General features: G+C 42.0%; 3 protein-coding genes across 5 annotated transcripts; 1 reads left to right on the top strand and 2 right to left on the bottom strand.

Annotated features, from left to right (window-relative positions):
* On the bottom strand, window positions 6348–10949 carry LOC8064977 (calcium and calcium/calmodulin-dependent serine/threonine-protein kinase). Of its 3 annotated transcripts, XM_021449462.1 has the most exons (9): window positions 10848–10949; window positions 10259–10741; window positions 9314–10011; window positions 9174–9228; window positions 8213–8323; window positions 7855–8087; window positions 7213–7420; window positions 7066–7125; window positions 6348–6970 (listed from the first exon to the last, which is right to left on the bottom strand). In XM_021449462.1, exons 2-9 carry the CDS (start codon window positions 10415–10417, stop codon window positions 6782–6784), a joined length of 1713 nt encoding a protein of 570 aa, XP_021305137.1. In that variant the 5' UTR covers window positions 10418–10741; window positions 10848–10949; the 3' UTR covers window positions 6348–6781. The 3 variants fall into 3 exon arrangements, with proteins under 3 accessions (XP_021305137.1, XP_021305136.1, XP_002437579.1); XM_021449461.1 differs by having other exon boundaries at window positions 10259–10874; XM_002437534.2 differs by lacking the exon at window positions 10848–10949 and having other exon boundaries at window positions 9314–10082; window positions 10259–10357.
* On the bottom strand, window positions 11004–13540 carry LOC8065609 (pre-mRNA-splicing factor syf2). Its single transcript, XM_002437533.2, has 5 exons — window positions 13152–13540; window positions 12831–13015; window positions 12478–12718; window positions 11636–11772; window positions 11004–11535 (listed from the first exon to the last, which is right to left on the bottom strand). Exons 1-5 carry the CDS (start codon window positions 13420–13422, stop codon window positions 11308–11310), a joined length of 1062 nt encoding a protein of 353 aa, XP_002437578.1. The 5' UTR covers window positions 13423–13540; the 3' UTR covers window positions 11004–11307.
* LOC8064976 (probable ribonuclease P/MRP protein subunit POP5) lies at window positions 13743–17236 on the top strand. Its single transcript, XM_002438952.2, has 4 exons — window positions 13743–13993; window positions 15723–15926; window positions 16041–16178; window positions 16867–17236. Exons 2-4 carry the CDS (start codon window positions 15755–15757, stop codon window positions 17013–17015), a joined length of 459 nt encoding a protein of 152 aa, XP_002438997.1. The 5' UTR covers window positions 13743–13993; window positions 15723–15754; the 3' UTR covers window positions 17016–17236.

Genomic DNA, 18511 nt, shown 5'->3' with positions numbered 1-18511 from the left:
TTTGTACCTACGTATGTATGTGATTTCAAGTTTCAATGTTTAACGACAAAGAGCTATATATATGGAGGCGTTTGACAGGGTTTCAGAGATGTTTTAGGTCCATATTTTCTTTAGAAATGTTTCTCTAATGAATGATTATAATCAATCCGTTAAACTGTTTAATTTGACTAGCTCGCTATATTCTTCAAATTAGAATTAGAATTAGGAGAAACTAAAGCAGGTTTATTTTGGATATTTCTCTAGACTAGTACAAAAGTGAGAAATCGGTTCTAATAAGTGATTCTCTCTAAAATGTTTCTTTCTTTGTGGCGTTTGACAACGATTCTAGCTAGTGTTGTGCACTAAGGATCTGAAACCTTTCTCGCTGCCAAACGAACCAAGCAGAAATTAGATGTTTTCTCCCTGAAAAAAAAATCACAACCATGCTTCTTCGGCACCAACATAAAAAACTAGATATTATTAGCCATGTTTGCTTCACAACATACATGTATAACAGCAAATATGCTAACACATGGTGTTAACGTTTTCTGCACAATAAAGCATCAACAGCCACTAGTATCGATCATGCATATCTATCTCCTCATCAACAACAAAAAATATATATATATATATATATATACAAACACATGAGACAACAAGGTCGCTAGCTAGGCTCGCTGGCGGCCATTCCCACGGAAGAGAGAATCCATGATGCCGATATGATTTCGGGGACCATGATACATGACCTCATATTCAGAAAGAAACAGACTGGAGCAGATTATTATTTTGGATACATATACCCTAATACTAGTATAATGCAAGGGATCAGTACAGCTGCCAAGCTAAACAGATCCCACCGTCCCGGCCGGCCGTTGTGTACCCTCCACAGAACATGCCAAGGACTGCCTTTTCGATCGCCCACCACTTGATTGCACAGTCACCCCACATGTCAACGAGTACCAATTCCATTATAAAAAAAAACGAGTACCAATTCCAAGAAACGCCATGTATATTTTTTTCCTAGCTAGAGAGTAACAAGCTAAGATCACTCCTAATACGAAAACTATTATAGTTTTTATGAATATTTATTGTATATTTTACTGACGTGACAAAGTAGTTATTGAAGAGAAAAAATAAAAATCATAGAAACCAAATTTAAGTTAGAAACCATATTTACACGAGAACCAAGACATGACGACATAGGATTGGTAGAACGGAGAGATAATATTTATGATTAGATAAAAGAAATATTTTATGAAAACTATTCAGACCCAGACTATAGTTTTTATATGTAATGTCTATAAAAATTAATAAATATGAAAACTATGTGTAGTTTCTTGTCTCCTAAGCAGCCGTAGCATTAAAAAAAACCCACAAATCATTTTCGGATATGGTCGACGTACGTCAGGTCCTCCTAGACCATGGACCGCACCCTGATCAATTAAACAATAATAATCCCATTTCAGATCGATTTTTGAATGGTCAGTATGTAACGTAGGAATGAATGGTCAAGCTCAAACTTTCCGGCTCATTGCACTACATGCACTCGACTTTTCAGCCACTCCACCGATTCATCAATGTGTACGTCTCATTTCGTGACGAAGCTACGTGTAATGTCGTGGATACGGATGTACCCACACAAATTTTAAATATCATTGAATAGTATTAAAATTCCACCATGATTAATTATGATTCAAATCTATGCATCTATAAGACCGTCATACCTTCCTCGAATTTGCTTTAGCTTCACCGCTGGATGTCATTTAATATCACCTCTGGTAAATCAAGAATTAATTTATAAATTTCATCGGGGTTGACAATGGTCCTTAATAAACAGGGCTAAAACAACGTATAATATAATATTTTAATTTACAAACTACAAAGATCCATACCCCAAGCAACTATTTGTAGTGTAGCTAGACATATCGACAACTGAGCTCAACTAATGCCTGGCATCTCCAACAGTTATGCAATTGGACTTTGCATTCTTGAAATTTGCCAAAAACCTTAAAAATTGCTCTCCAACAGTTTTGCATTTGACTTATGCATTTTGGCAAACTTGGCATTTGATGGACCAAACTTGGCATTTTTTGCATATGCACAATGGCTTGGCAATTTTGATATCCCGAGAATCTTGGACTCCTTGTCGTGCCCGTACCCCCCACGTCGCGGTAGTTTCCCGCGAGATGAGTCCTCCCCGTGCGCGACTCTTTTCTTTCCCCCGCGCGCCGCCTCCTTTCTTCGCGCGCCACCTTCTTTCTTCGCGCAGGGACGAAGAGATCCATCGCCGCCTCCTTTTCTTGCAGCGGCGCGAGGCTAGGAGATCCATCGCTGCATCTTCACCATGCCGCTCCTGTACCACAATGCCATCATCTTGTTGGGGTTCACGCCCGTGAGGAAGACGTCGAAGTCCACGCGCTGCTGCCGCGTCGAGTTGATCACGGAGATCTATCGCGGCGAAGGAACGCGCGACAGGCGAAGGAATTGCACGCGAAAAAAAAGCGCCCGCGCGACGTGTGAGAAAATTTCCCGCGAAGATGAAAGATTCCCGGACAAAAATAGTTGGGTCCACTATTTTGGGAAATGTCAAGTCAAAAATGCCAAACACTTGGAGATGAACTTATTTTTCCTTTGGCAAAATGTTTAGGGACTTGGCAAACTCCAACAAATGGCAAATTCCAATTGCATAACTGTTGGAGATGCTTACTGTATATGCATCTGCAATCTCGGCACTAATTAGCTGTCGCACTAAAGCGATGTGCCATACATTTTAATCTTTTTATAGTTTTAACTAGATTTATATAAATGTCATTATATCTATAGCTCTAGATAGGTGAACAGGTTAATTAATCCAATGATACTTATTTGATATCATTGTTAATACTTTTATATAAATTTAGTTAGAATACTCATTTAGTTAAACATGAAAATATTTATCCTTTGAAAAATGAGAATCATATTTGTTTTCTATGAAGAGAATACTATATAGCAAGAGATTCAACATACCTAGCTTCGAATAAGGACTCGTTTAGCATGGCTCAAGACTAATTATTTCTTGTGGTTTCTTGCAAAGAGCCTTGCCAAACACTATCTGAAAATAGCTCATTCAAGGAGATTAAAGGAGATAGAGCCAGAAAAGGTGTCTTCTCTTCACTCCTTTTACCAGACCTAATACGAATTATATATTACAAAACTATAATTAATAAAGTCTTCTTTGCCAAACGTTTACAACTTTTAACTTCACCGGAGAAGCTCCTTCTTACCCCCAAGCTTCTAGCTACAACAATGAAAGGAGTCTAAGGGGGTGTTTGGAACTGTTCCGCTCCACGTTTTTCAGCCGCTCTATGTTTTTTAGCCAAACGGTTTCAACACCTAAAGAGGTACTCTGCAAACTCTAATTTTTTGTGAAGTTGCTCCATGATGAAGTTTGTGGAGTAGAATTCATGGAGCAGTATCAAACAAAGACTAAATTCAATTCCAAAAGGGTACGGTCCATCGCCTAGGCTGCTGTACCGCAAATCCGCAATAAATAATCAAGTGCTTCCTCCACCAGCTGCCGGCCTGGCCATTTCTCTATGCTCCCTGCACTGCTAGTCGGCCAATAAACTAGTAGAGCCTGATGCATGATACATGCTCCAAAAACATACAATACCCTGACCCTTTCAAAGAGATATTATACACAGAAGAGAAGAGACAAATTGGTGGGTGGTACGCTCGCGAACAAAGTTAACCTTTTTGCTCCCCCTCACATTGGCCGGCACCTGCCTATCATCATTACATACATTGTCTATTATCAAGTCTGTGACCTAACCAAGGAGTAGACTATACTTTTTCCGTCAAAGAAACCGTCCTACCATAGCACCCAATCAAACTATCTGAGTTTTTTTTAATCAAATTTATACAAACATTTACAATTATTTATATTGTATTAAATAAAAATTGTTTAATTTGCTATGGAATATACCTTTCATATTGTACCTATTATTAATTATCATAAAAATTGTCAAAAACCCTGGTATACTGTACATAGAAAATTAAGAAAAAAATATATCTAGAAAAAAGCACAAAAGCACTGTTGTTTTTGTCCTCAAGAGTACATGCCTGTGTGCATCACCCTTAGATGATTCCTCTCCTACTACACACGCATCCTAGTGCTTTGAAAATTCCCACATCTCAAAAGTTAACAACACAAACTATAATTTGGGAGGGCATTGAAACTGGGAGTCCAAGTAGGAGGTGGGTTGGAGTTGATTTTTTTTGCATCAAGACCCTAAATTTAGAATAGGGACTTGTTTAGGAGGTGGGCTGGAGTTGAAGTCACAACTAATATTAAGTGGTATTAGTTAGTTTAGTCCTACTAGTGGAATAGTTAGTTGAGTACCGAGCTAACAATAAACTAAATTGTTAACTAGACTTTTGGATCTAAAGGAGCTAATGAAGGGATTGAAACAGGACTAAGTTGAATGCTTTTAGATAATTTTATTTATTGGGGATGATAGATATTCAGTGTGCACGGGCGTTATTAGGTTGTCTTTAGTTCAGGCAAATAAAGCCAGAAATCAAAGCGGGCCCATATGCTGAGTACATCACCACCCATATATAACCCGGTTGCTGCATCGGTTTTTTCAGGCCACGCCCGCGCTGCGAAACTGATGAGTTCGATGTGATGCTGACCCATGGACGAGCATGGCCGATCGATCTGCGACCATGCAGTGTAGCGCCTGGCGTGGTGCTGGTCAAGATCTAAGATCTGCACATGATTGTCTTTAATTTGCCGTCAGCGTAGGGATGAAAACGGATCGGATCGTACAGATAATGCCTTCTTTATATCTCAATCTGTTTTTCTTTATTGGATTATGTGCGGAGCGGATAATATACGGATATGGATATAGATTTTTTCGATGGCCGGAACTAGTACGCATATGGAGCGGAACCGGATCGAAGACAGATTTTAATAGTCGAGTAACATGTGCATACATAGAGAATTATATGCTTGTTAAAAATTGAGTTAGTAGAAAATAAGAATAGGCAATAGATAATAATCTTGCATTGCATTCTATGTTGCGGCTCTCACTGATAATTAACACTTAACATAATATTTTTACTAAAAAAATAAGTTATTAGCCAAAAAAATAGCATCTAGCGTATTTCTTCCACTAACAAACTTTTTAAAATCCCGAATTTTTTAGTCTGGGAAGAGAAACTTTCGTATATCCTATTTTAAATATATAATATAAATAGAATTTGTCGGATTTTACTTATTCCATATCCTACCCTATATCCTACTCCATATCCTACCCTATATGTCGGATTTTACCTATTCTATATCCTACCCTATATCTACAGCAAACAGAATCAAATTATCTATATCCATATGGATATTAAAATTTCTTCTCTATATTCTCAAAAATCAGATTCAAATCGGGTCAGTTTAAAGAATTATTCACGCCACTTCTGCCCTACAAAAGGTACCCTTCGTCGGCAGCCCTACATGCCGATGACGATTTCAATAGCCTCCTTTTCCTCTCATCACAGCCAAGCAAAACCGAGTATACACACAACGTTCAAAAAAAAAATACTACTCAATATTTAAAAAGCTATAAATAATTTAGGGTTAACTAAATATATGTTAAAAATGCTACTTTAATATCCATTATACCGAATAAGTATATACAGATTAGTTGCTGACTTAATTAAAGCCTAAAATTACCCCTCCTTTTTTTAGACCAAGGTCATGCTTAGTTTCCTTTGCTAAATTTTAGTTTGCTTTGGTAGCTAAATTTCTAAACACACTGACTAAAAAAGTTTAAATAATTTAGTTTCACTAGTTATCTAAAAATAACTAAAATAATTTTAACAGGAGCAAAAGAAACCATAGCCCAAGGGGCCTTGTTTAGTTCTAAATTTTTTTTACAAAATAAGAATAGTAGTACTTTCGTTTGTATTTGACAAATATTGTTCAATAATGAACTAACTAGACTCAAAAGATTCGTCTCGTCAATTCCGACCAAACTGTGCAATTAATTTTTCTTTTTATCTATATTTAATACTTTATGTATGCGTCTAAAGATTTAATATGACAGAAAATTTAAAAAAAATTGGAAACTAAACAAGGCCCAAAGGAGAGACGAAAAGGCAGCTTTTGGCCTTTACGAGCCCCCGGGAGCCGCGCCGACGACCCAACGGAAGTACAAAGACGCCGCTCACGCTCACATCCATGTGCCTCTCCATCAATCCATCATGTGCCTCCGATTGCGATTGGATCGCCCGGGACCACCGACCAGGCGATGGCGATCAAACTCGTGCTTGTGTTGCGTGACAGTCCAGATCACCTTTTCGGCACGCTAAGCACAAGACCCAGCAGCCACTTTTTTTTCGAATTCTAAAAAAAATTATTACGGTTACGACTTACGACGAGACCACCCATACACACGCTGTCTCTGGGTGACGATGGAGTAGGACCGTGCCAACCGCTGGCCCAGCTGGCCTCTCACGTTTTCCTACATTTTATTTTGTTTCGGCCCAGCCCACCTTCAATCCCCTCCCATCATCGCCTGCGGGCTGCAGCTAGTACTACAGCCGGCCCAGCTGGCCCGTGCGTTTCCGCCGGACAACGGGACAGAAAAAGGAAAAGTTCTGCCATGATTTGGATTGATGATGCTATAATACTCCGTACAGTGCCGTACTTGATGATCAATTCAATGGTGTTGTGTTGGTGTTCTCGTGGGAAGGGAAGGGAAGGGAAGGGAAGGGAACGAGCTGCTGGACTGGACTGAATCTCCTCTCGCTCCGTCTACATCTACTACTGCCCCGGCGCCGGCGGCCGGAGGGACGAGAGGACGACGTCCTGGAGCGCGCTGTCCTTCTGCATCGCCGCCTTGAACTCGTCGAAGCTCACCTTGCCGTCGCCGTTGGCGTCCATCTCGTCGAACACCTCGTCCAGCTTCCCGGGCTCCGTGATGTCTCCCGGCAGGCAATCCTCGGGCAGCGCCTGCAACACCAACACCAAGGAGGTGGTCATGCCATGCACCTCTCTCTGGCACAATGCAAACTCGATCATCAGAAACATATCGACCGGCTTCTTACTCGCAGCATCGACGCCAGCTCGTCCTTGCTGATGCACCCAGACCGGTCGGCGTCGTACATCTGACACGTCACAATTTTTTTTTTTTTTCAGTATGTCAGTCGAAAGAGAAAGCTATTAGAATGACAGTGACCACCGATTCACATCACCTGGAAGCAGAGCCGGAGCGCGTCGTCGCCGCGGGAGTTGCGGAGGCTGGACAGCCCGCACAGGATCTCCCTCATGTCCACAGTGCCGTCGCGGTTGTTGTCGAACAGGTCGAACACGCGCGGCGCCAGAGGGACCAGCGACTCCAGCTTCATCGCCTTCAGCACCTGCTCGAACTCCGCCAGCGTCGCGTTCTCGCCGTCCGCGCATCTACACTCGCCACAGCATACCAGGTGTCCTTTATTTTCAGTGAAGATTTCATTTTTTTTTTCCAGCACACTATTATGAAGGAAGCAACACTATTATGTTTATAAGGAAGGAAGCAATTACTATGCTTAAAATCAATTATGTTTATAATGAAGGAAGCAACAATGCACGCTATTATGTTTATAATGCTACAGCTTCTGAAAACTCCACGTAGATAGGTCAAGGACACGCCAAACATAAACTTCATGATTAGCAATTACTATGCACTTCTCTGACGAAGTACAGGTACAGGTAATTCTATGCTTAAAATCAATTCCAGAGAATATGGATCTAGACACATTTTGAACAGTTTTTAATCTTCAGTTCAACCTCATGTTAATGCTCAACGAGTGCTAGAATCATAACTCGAGTATCAAATAAATTCCTTATATACTCACATTCGTGCGAAATGAGCCCGCAGATTGTCTAGCTCCTCTGAGCTCAGGTCATGTGTTCCCAAAAGGTTCCTCAGCCTTTTTGTCCTCAACGCCACCTTGCTGCTGAGGACGCTTGCGATTGCTGCTGCCCGCAGTTTCCTTCTAGCATTGAACCTCTGCAGCTTTGATATGACCTCTGCGTCCATGAGGTCTTGCTTTGCCCAGTCTCCAATCACCCAAGGATGCCCCAGAAGCTGGTCCAAATGGTGCAAGACAACAAGGTCCACGACTTTAATAAACACTGTTATATGTAGTTCAGATTGGCCAATATGACAATATGGATGGAAGAGGAAAAGAAAAGAAGAAGCATGGGACATACATCACTTGCTGTTGGCCTCTTGTAAGGCTCAACAGAAAGAAGCCTGGAAATCAATTCTTTCGCTGATGAAGATATTGTTTTCCATGTATGGTCCTGGAAACTGAATTCTCCCTGAAAGGAGAATGAAGAGCACACATCATTAAGAGCAAAACCTCCAGATTTAGGGAGAGCAACTTAAGACAATTGATGCCATCTTTGTTGAAACATGTAAGCAGTTAAGAGTACACCATCATGTAATCCAAAAGACAATTCTAGATTTTTGAAACCTTACTTCTTCAAGAAAATGGTTCATTCCTTTTTGAGAGGTTGGGTTGCCTTATTCTGACCTTATGTCCATATTAACTTACCTTTTTGTATTTCTCTGAGCAATTTGATTAGACATAGCAAGGCTTGTATCAAGAACATTTTTTACACCCAAACCAACAGGAAGTTCTGTTTGGGTGATAGCACTTTGACACCTCTAAGGAAATGGTCTTTAAAACAGAATAACAGATAGGCCAAATCAAATATGACTGCCAACAGCTACCAGAAGAAGGCAGTTCTTCAGCGTTCATTGAGAGGCCTGCTCCCATGCTATGAAACGATTGCTCCAAAATCTCTTACCTAGGACCACCTAGGTTCCCTTCTTTTAAATGTAATTTATGTTGGAAGAGCATATAGCACTAAGACTATATATAAGTGAACGGAAATCTAAACTGCAATACATTCATGATTATGACACCTGACATGTGCTATCAAATGATTATAGTTATGTTAACAAATAAAAATATATTTTTATAGAATTTAATTTGGCTCCCAGTTCCACTACAAGTGAGCCAACGTGTTCCTTATTGTAAGAGCAGGTTGTAGGAATGCTCAAATGGTGAACACATGAAACATGAAAAGGCAGAATAATTCGGAACAGCTCTGAACTCAAAATGGACCAACGAGATGTCCAGAGACTAGCCACAATAAGACTTACTTGCAGTATCCTTTGCTGCTTTTCTCGATTGGTTGGTGCATGAAATGGCGGGCATCTGTAATCACACCAAGTGAAATTCATCAGGATATAAACAGGAATCAAACCAGGAGAGAATCACAAGGAAGGTTGATCAAACATACCCAGATAATAGGATATATAGAATTACACCAACAGACCACATATCACTTGCAGCTGAAACATCTTGCCTCGAGAGAGCTTCTGGCGAAACATAATCTATCGACCCAAACAGAGTCACAATTGGGTCGCTGAAATCTTCGACAGAACTTAAACCAAAATCCATGATCTTCAACGTGGAATCTTCATTCTTGTCGGAGAAGAGGCAGTTCTCTGGCTTCAAGTCCCTGTGTATGATGTTTGCCTTATGAAGAGCCTCCAATCCCCTAGCAATCTGACGAATGACAGCTGCTGCATCGAACTCCGAGTACCGGTCACGCCCCACTATCCTATCAAACAGTTCACCACCAGAGCACAGCTCCAGGATCAGGTGCACGCCATGCGCATCCTCATACACATCATGCAGGCCTATGACGTTGGGATGTGGTGCGACGTTCTCAACTATCCTCCTCATGACGAGAATCTCGTTGGTGAGCAAGGCGTCAGAGATGGATACCTGCTTCCACATCGGAAGGCCACCCTTTGACCCTTGCTGCATCCCGTTCATGGCTGGGCCAAGCCTTCGCAAGGTCTTTATGGCGACCTGGGTCTTCCCCTCTGATTTGCTCACTCCTCTCCTCACTATCGAGAACCCGCCTCGGCCTAGAACATCCGCAACTTCATAGTCATCGGACAACTTTCTGCTCTCTGTCTTGGACATTGCCTGGCAAATTTATGCAAGTAACTGAATACTGGTATCAGATGCTGATTGGTAGGCCACAAGAACTGGGGAAGCTGGTAGTGAGGCAGCAAACAATCAGGGTGTTGGTACAAGAAAAAAAAAACTAGAGTAGTAAGTGCAGGATGAACAGAAAAGAGACCATGTGTTTCTATGGAACAAGAAGGAAGATTGGAAACAAAAGGGCAGAAACTGGGAGCAGTATAGTAGTTGGGAGTAGAAAGGGACGTACCATATGTTGTATAAGTAGCTTGTCTATGATTACTGTAGGAGCAAACTGAGAGAGTAGAGAGCATATAAATAGAGTAATGTGGGGGTGCTGAACATGGTGACGGACTGACGGTAGAAGAAAGTGAGATGTGCAACAACCAACACGATGGAATAAACCCATTGAGAATTTGTTTTGTGCTGATGGCAAGATGACAAGAATTTTTAAAAATGGGCGTTCAGAAGTGGACAGGCTACAAAGGTTATTGTTGACCCGGTTGCTATTGCTCAAGGGCTGCTTTGAATTGGTCTTCACTCGGTTTAGGCAAAAGAAACGCCAAGTCTATACCATTTGTTTAAAGAAACGACGCCATGTTCTTATACTTGTGTTGAAGAACTGAAGCAGCACAAGCATACCTGGCGTCCTGACCAGGAAGATCACCAAGCAGAAACTGGAGCAGATCGTCGCCAAGGTTCGCTGCTACCCCACAGCGGGTGGGCAAGCTAGCTGGCTTAATGCAGAAAAGAAATTCAAAATAAGCGATGGAGCTTTGTATGACCTCCGACGACCTTGAAGGAGAACGAAGAGAACTGCAGAGGGATGCTTGCTGTACCTTGTTTGTGTCTCCTCTCTTCCCAGGTTTGTTTCAGGGATGGATGCTTTGTTAATGGAAGAGTGGGTGTCTGCTTCAGTAGCTATATGTCGAGACACACAGGTCCCTCTCAAAGTCTCAAAATTGATTTTAAATCACACAAACCTCGACGCGGTATGTACACCATTACAAATCATTATTTCCATTCAGCTCACATGCAAACACGACTGTTTGTACATTGCTTCAGCCTCGCCTCATTACAACCCATTTCAGGTTTCTTACAAGTCACAATGGAACTGTGGCCAAAAGTTACAAGCATACAAGAAGTAACCATGTGAAAAGGAAAACACCACCAGGGACACTCGCCTCTAGTCGAGTAGTTAGCTTGAATGCCATAAGATAGCTGCTGTGTATGGTTTTAGTCTGACAAGCCAGTACCTCTTTCCATGCTGTTCTTGAACCCGAGCTGCTGTGTAAGGTTTTAGTCTGGCAAGGCAGTACCTCTTTCCAGGTTGTTCTTGATCTCGAGCGTGTACTTGCCAAAGGCACGCTCAATCTTCTTGTTGAAGTGCTCATTCCGGTCGTTGATCGAGTCAATATCCTTGTCTTCATTGAACTTGCGCCTCCTGCTGAACGATTTCCGCTTCTCTTCCCTCTCCTTGAGTTCCTTGACCATTTTGTCAATGTTTTCTTCTGGGACATTGGATACCTTTGCAAGGCAAAACACAAAACGGTCAGTTCAGGACTTGTTTCCACAAGGACATTAAATGATTTGTTGATGTGATGTGATGGCACCATGGCAGAAGTACCTTCCCATACTGGAGACTTGAGGCGTCACGGTAGAATTCAGGGTCAGCTTCCTTGGCTTTATTGTAAGCCTCCATGTCGACTTCTATATTCTTGGTCCTCTTTTTGTATGCATCATACAAGGTCTTTTGATTGAAAACTGAAAATATAAACATGATTTCTCAGATGCAACTCAAATATCCAAATAAATAAAGGTGCATTTGGGCTTCAAGATGTATGGCATGCTGTGCACATGGAAAAAAACATGGAACAGTGCTTCATCATAACAACTGACTGAGGAATAGAAGAGATTCCTATGGCAACAGTTGTATAATTCAACACCATTGCTGCTAGTATTATCTATTATGTACATTGTTATGTGGCAAGACTGTTTGCAATCCATATATACCAGCAACATAATAGGAAACATTTACCTATTGTATATAACACGGAGATATCTCCCACGTACATTCCCAGCCTAGCTTACTTTTCTGGTTTATACTACACATATGCATGATGGACTGAGATAGTTATTCAATAAGCTTTGCCAAGAAAGTACTATACTACTAATTATGTTCCACAAGATTTACTTCTTTCGCTTTGGGTGCGTTCTTATAACATGAATAACAGAAAGTACGATAACACTTAGCCTGATGTTGTCACAAACCAAGTAATCGACCATGAATAACATTGCACCCTGAATCCTAACACGAATGGAGCAGAAAGTCATCAAAGACAAAGCAACACACAACATAGAAGCCATCAAGTAAACATCGCCAATGTATGCCATTTTCTGCTATCTCAACAAAACAATGTTTTCTACCAATCAGACATCTGTGGACGTTAGAGGAGTGAGCTCACTCACCATCCCACCCATATGGAGCAGGTTCCTTCTCCCATTTCTTGTACTTGGTTTCTGCCGTCTCCTGCGTATCGAGCATGTATGCCTTCGACATATCAAGCCCATTGGAGTCCAGCAGCTTCCCGATCTTCTTCTTCCTGTCGTCTAGCCACTTCTGCTTAGAAACACCTCGGCTCTCACCGCGAGGCTCCATCCTTTTCTTCTCGGCAACCATTGCCTGCTGATTCGCTTTCCGCGCTTCGTTCTGCGGAACGTCAGACATTAACAAAACCAATGAATCAATATACCAAACAGCGTGGCAACAGCCCGGTCACAGTACTAGGTAAATGACACGTGAAATAAGCAATTTGCCATACCATCTTAAGCCGCAGCTCGAACAGCTTCTTCTGCTTTTCGGTCATCTGCAGATAACCATCATCCGCGCCTGCGCCCTCCTGTTTGTCGGCGTCATTATCTTCAGGTCGCTGCTGCTCCGCAGCATCGGACGTGCCAGCAGCGGTGGCCACATCAGCTGGTGGCTGTCCCTCCCCACGCTCGAGCCCTAACGAGAAGCCAACCAAAGCACACGGTAAGCAGCCAGAAACGCTCAGATTTTAGTTACGCAATAAACAGATAGAAGGGCTTCACGACGAATCGAATCGAATCGAATCAACGGGAAAGGAATCACCCGCACGCACCGGATTTGGCGTCGGCGATGCGCCTGAAGCAGTAGTCGGAGCACTCGTGGTAGGGGTTGGAGGCGTTGATGCAGTCCGGGTGGACGGTGCGTTGCTCTGGCGGGCGCTTCCACGAGTCGGGGAGCTCGTCGTCGAGGCGCTGCCTGGCCTCGGCGATTTTGCGGAGGCAGTAGTCGGAGCACTCGTGGTACGGGTTGGACGAGTTGATGCACTCCGGCCGCGATTTGCTACCCTCCGCCGCCGGCCCCGCCACCACGCCCTCCCTCCCCATCGATGAGCCCGGATCCGGACGGAACAGAACAGACCGGAACCCTAGGTTAGCGTTGGAACGATTCCGTCTGAGGTTGGGGAACGGAGCTTGGGCTGAGGGGGAAGGGGAGACGAAGACGACGGGAGACGGGGGCGGCGGCGAGTCCGTCTAGGGATAGGATGAAAGTGTACGCGGGCCTTCCTGCAGGCCCATTCGGCCCGCTCCGCGAAAACAGCGGTGGTGGGGCTCAAGTGGCAGCCTCCAAGTAAATCTTGTCGCGGGCTTTAGAGGGCACGTGTGCAATGAAAGGCCCACTGGACACTAGCAGAGGCCCGCTACTGTCCACCAAACCCGCAGTCGCCCCGCCGTGCTCGTGCCTCGCTCGCTCACATCGCATCCGCGAAGCTGCGGGGGAGCGCCTCGCCGCCTTCGGCGACAACCGGCGAGAAGCTCCGTCGAAGGACCTGCTCCTTGCTTCTTCTCGTAATCTGGGCACGCAGCTCCGTTGACGAATCCACCGGCTGCCTCAACACCTCCTCCGACGCCAAACCCTAGTCTGGGCTGGCGGGTCCAGCACCGTCGCCTACTCAAGGTAGTCTCCGTCCAATCGCCCTCCCATTCTGTGAATCAACTTCGACATGACAAATCAAGGACTTAGAGATGGAGCTTCTGTATTCTTATTGCCTTAGATTATTTTTAGCTTCTGAGGCCAATCAGACTCTTCAGGAGATTTTCGTATGTCATACTTTAGATACCGTAGCCAAGTCCATAAATGGAACTGGGATATCCTGAAGACATCTTCTTTACTGCTTAAACATCTACGAGCAAGGTTGTGTGGACATGTTGCAGTATAAGCAAAGTATTACTCGTAGTTTTTTGAACTGTAGTTTTCTCCCCATCTCTGTGAGCTCCACGCATTTCCTAATTTTTCATCAATCATCCTGTTGGATGGACCAGCACTCCTGTTACTATGTTTCACTGACAAGGTCATTAATGCATACGGCAGTGTTTTATTATTTCTTCATGGTTGGCAAGTTCACTGAGAAGGCCATTAGTGTATCCGTGAGTTAGTAACTTTATATTAAGATTCAGATTAGGAGTGGAGTGTTTGTAATAATTTTGCACTCTAGCACAAAACGTACAGAACAGCATAAGCTTATATAGATCTGGACTCCTTCAGAAATAATTTTGCACTCCTAGCACAAAATATATAGAACAGCATAAGCTTATATAGAACTGGACTCCTTCAGAAATAATTTTTGCAATCCTTCAGTTGGTGTCTTTGCTTCATTTCTTATTTGTTTTGTTTATTTTTTCTGTATTTGAACCACTACAGAGAGTTCTGGATTCTGTGTCTAGATTCTTAAATCTGAATAAACAAGTTGAATATGTTCACTGCAATGCAAACATATAAGTAATCAGCTGCCACCTATTTTCATGCACCCTCTGGCTAGACACCACCAAGGTCCAAGTCACTGTGCTGCATCACCTGCCCTTCTCGTGATATCTGATTACTACTTTGCTAGTGCTAGCTACCAATGCTGTTCGGGGATTAGTAGTGTGCCATTTGGTCCTCTTAATAGGTTTGGTTTATTTATTTGTTTACATCAGATAGATATATGTTCATACAATTTAAGGATCCACTGTGAGCAGCTTACACATTTGTCTTTCTCCATGGTTTTTCTTTTTTTAGTGTTCATCTATTAATAGGTTTGGAGACTGGATTATTTTTCGTTGGGATAAACTTTGTACTGGACCAGAGCATCTTATCTCTGCATATGAGTGCCTTAAAGGGATATCCAATAAACAAATTTTGAACACCTTTTGTTTGTCGGATAGGTACAAAGCAAATGCTTGAGCAGGTTTGGTCAGTTTCACTAGAACTGTTCACTACTTGACTGTCTCAGTAATACAAGTGGATAACTTCAACTCATTTAGCCATTACTTTCTTTGACATTGTTTCTTTAGCTGAATTATTTTGCACAATTCAATGGATGTGCACTACCCATGTTGTTCAATATCTCACATTAATATCGAACTGAGTGTGATAACTGATGACAACTACGAGTCTTTTTTTTTTTTGATTTAGCAACAGCTTGGCCTCTGTCAGCCATTCCCATTTTGCCCCTACCCTTGATGTGTAGTGTCATTTTATCATGCATACCTTCTAGATGATTGACTTTTTACATTACTGCCTTCCCCAGTCCCCACCCCCACTCCAAATTCTTTTTTATCTTGGAAAATGGGATTTAGACAATAAGATGTTTCTTGGGTTACTTACATTTCTTAAAAGTATTGACTGGTCTTTCATCTGGATGCAGGAGCTCTGCAGTAAAGGAAGTGTATAGTCACCATGGTTCATTTCAAGAATAGGTACATGGTGGTGGAGGTCTTTATAGATGCAGCTAGAGGTGAACAGGACCCTGTAATCCTCACCCAATTTAATATAACAAAAGTTATAAGGGACAGCATTCAGCTCAACTTCGGGGAGTGTGGCCTAGCTGGATCTCTTGGATCATTGCAAGGTACTACTAGCAATTACTTCTGAAACCTTTTTAATCTTTTATCAGTGTTTGCTGCACTGTGTTTATTACAGGCTTCTTAATATAAAAGAACTTATAAGCTCTGCAAATTTTCAGTTAAGTATGTTAATCCTGTAACAAAGCTCTGCATTGTCCGTGTATCACGTGAAGACCACCAGAAAGTTTGGGCTGCTATGACAATGGTGAGGTGCATTGGGAAGATCCCTGTTGCATTCAACTTGCTCGACATGAGTGGTAAGTGGCTCAGACTCTGGCTGACGATACAAAACAATTTTGTTGCATACTTGCATTGCCTTTTTACTTGGTTGATTTCCAACAGAGTGGCACTTGATTTGGTGCACTCTGAACCTTCCAAAAATAACTTATTTATGTAGTTGATTTTGTCTTCTAACTTAGTAATTTGATAATTCAATATGCCCATCTCGCATCATTTTCAAGGTTAACAAGTGTGAAACTGTGAATAATCCTCTTGTGGGCTGTTTTGCTGTTTCATTTGAGTAATAGACTAACTTTCGGTGCAACATTATTGCCATCTCTGATGAAGGTACATAGGATCCAAGCTATAGAAAGCTATAGCATTTAGATTTATCAAATTTAATCTATTTTCCTCATATATTGTTGACCTTTTTGGAACTACATTTCTCCTTCAGAACTCAAAATATAGTGTACTCTTCAGTTATTTTCCTGCTTAAATTATTGCTGTGTCAATTAGGATGGTCAGCTTTATAGTAAAGCTATGCATCTAGATATATGCTGTGTGGGAACATCTTATAATTTGGAACAGAGGGAGTAGCACTTTTGCCATGTTGCAATACTAATATGTACTGGTAGTCCTTAAGAAAAGGGCTGCTCCTTTTTTTATGGCCGAACTGAGACCACAGTTGTTCTCATCAATCATCATCACATTCACTTTTTTTTCTAGGAAGCATCAGGGCTTGCAAGAAAGCTGCGCTGGAGTGTGATGAAGCGAAATTTGAACAATACAAGGTGGCTGCTGGTGATCGTATCACGGCAGAGATCATCCAGTCGGTAGAGAGCTGCTTTGAGAAGATTAGAGGACTAGAGAGCTAGCAAAAAGAAAAAACTATCTCCCCTCCTGTTTTTGTTTCGTTATCTCTGCCCCTAAACGAAATTAAAGGATGAAACGGCACATTCAGCCATCTAGCATTGAGCGCACACCTTTGTATGGTCTGAAGAGTGAAAGAGGGAGGAACTTGTATATATTTGCATCGCTGATATTTGATATTCAGTTGGTCCCGAAATGAAGGGAAAGGAGGTGTTTCATTCTCTCTCGTATTTTGCTTCCAATACACGAGAGGTGTTTCATTTCTTTTGTTACTAGTCATAGTCATGGGAGGCTAGGCTATATAAAACAGGGTCGAGGACCATGCGTATGCGTACGTCCATGCCTCAGAGAACCATGCCGCCAAGAACAAAACAATGTGTGATGGTGACGATAGGGTCACTATCGTCGATCATCACAACAGACCCCCCGTCCCGTTTCAAGTTACGGGCGATGGTGGAAAGGACGCCGTGCTCATGTTCATTTATGTATGTCATTGTACATGAGCATCTCCCACATCCACCGCAAGCCAACCTAGGCCAGTTTGGATGACTTTGACACTGCAAGGCCAGGCGTAGGGATAAAAATGGATGGAATACGAATGGATATCACTGATATTGTATTTGTTTTGATATTATATTTATTTTCATATTTGTGTTTGGATTCGGATTCAAATACGAACACTGGTGGAGCTACGTTTAGGCAAAAAGGGGGCCATGGCCCCTCCTTGCTAATTGAAAACTCCATTAAGTAGCTATTAATTTGGTGATTCAAATTAATAAATATGCATATTAAGTAAGAAATTAGTGATAATGGCCCCCTCTTGTTTTCTTGTCAAGCTCCGCCACTGAATACGAATAGTGTGAACTATGCCATATGATTAGATGTCTACATCATAAATATGCGATTTGAGTAGTTTGATACGGATACGGTATCGGATATTGAATGTTCGGATTCGAATACAAACAGATATAAACCTCTCTAAACAAATTTGAGCTTGAATACAATTTTTAAAAAATATATTTGTACCGTTTTCACCCTGAGCGGCAAGCTCCGCCCTCCTAGTATTCCCCTTGTAAGACCTGATGCATCATAACCACACGCATAATTCGTGATTACGAGCAAACCTTTATCACATATTGATATAATATTAAAGAGCAGAAACATATAATAAATGAAAAGAATTGGGTATTATATCTTGACTTGAGGAATCCTGTATGGATGGATAGGGATAAAGGAAGAAAAGAATATTGTATTACATATCTCTTGTCCTTTTTCTCGAAAACGGAAAGGGTATACTTTAAAAGGACCAAAAAAAAAGAGAGAGAATAAAGAGCTCCTGATAGCAATTTCCTTAGAAAGTGAATTTATTTCTTCTTTGCCGTGGCAAGTCTTAAGATCCCCACAAAGCTTTGAACTGTCGAGTAGGAGTACCCTTTTTTTTCCAACACGTGCAAAGTATTTAGAATAATAATAGTACGGCTATACGGAGACGAATTAAAAA

Source organism: Sorghum bicolor, chromosome 10 (assembly GCF_000003195.3).
Source record: "Sorghum bicolor cultivar BTx623 chromosome 10, Sorghum_bicolor_NCBIv3, whole genome shotgun sequence".
NCBI classification, from domain to species: Eukaryota; Viridiplantae; Streptophyta; class Magnoliopsida; order Poales; family Poaceae; genus Sorghum; species Sorghum bicolor.
The sequence above is the reverse complement of the archived record's forward strand: the minus strand, read 5'-3'. Positions and strand labels throughout refer to the sequence as shown.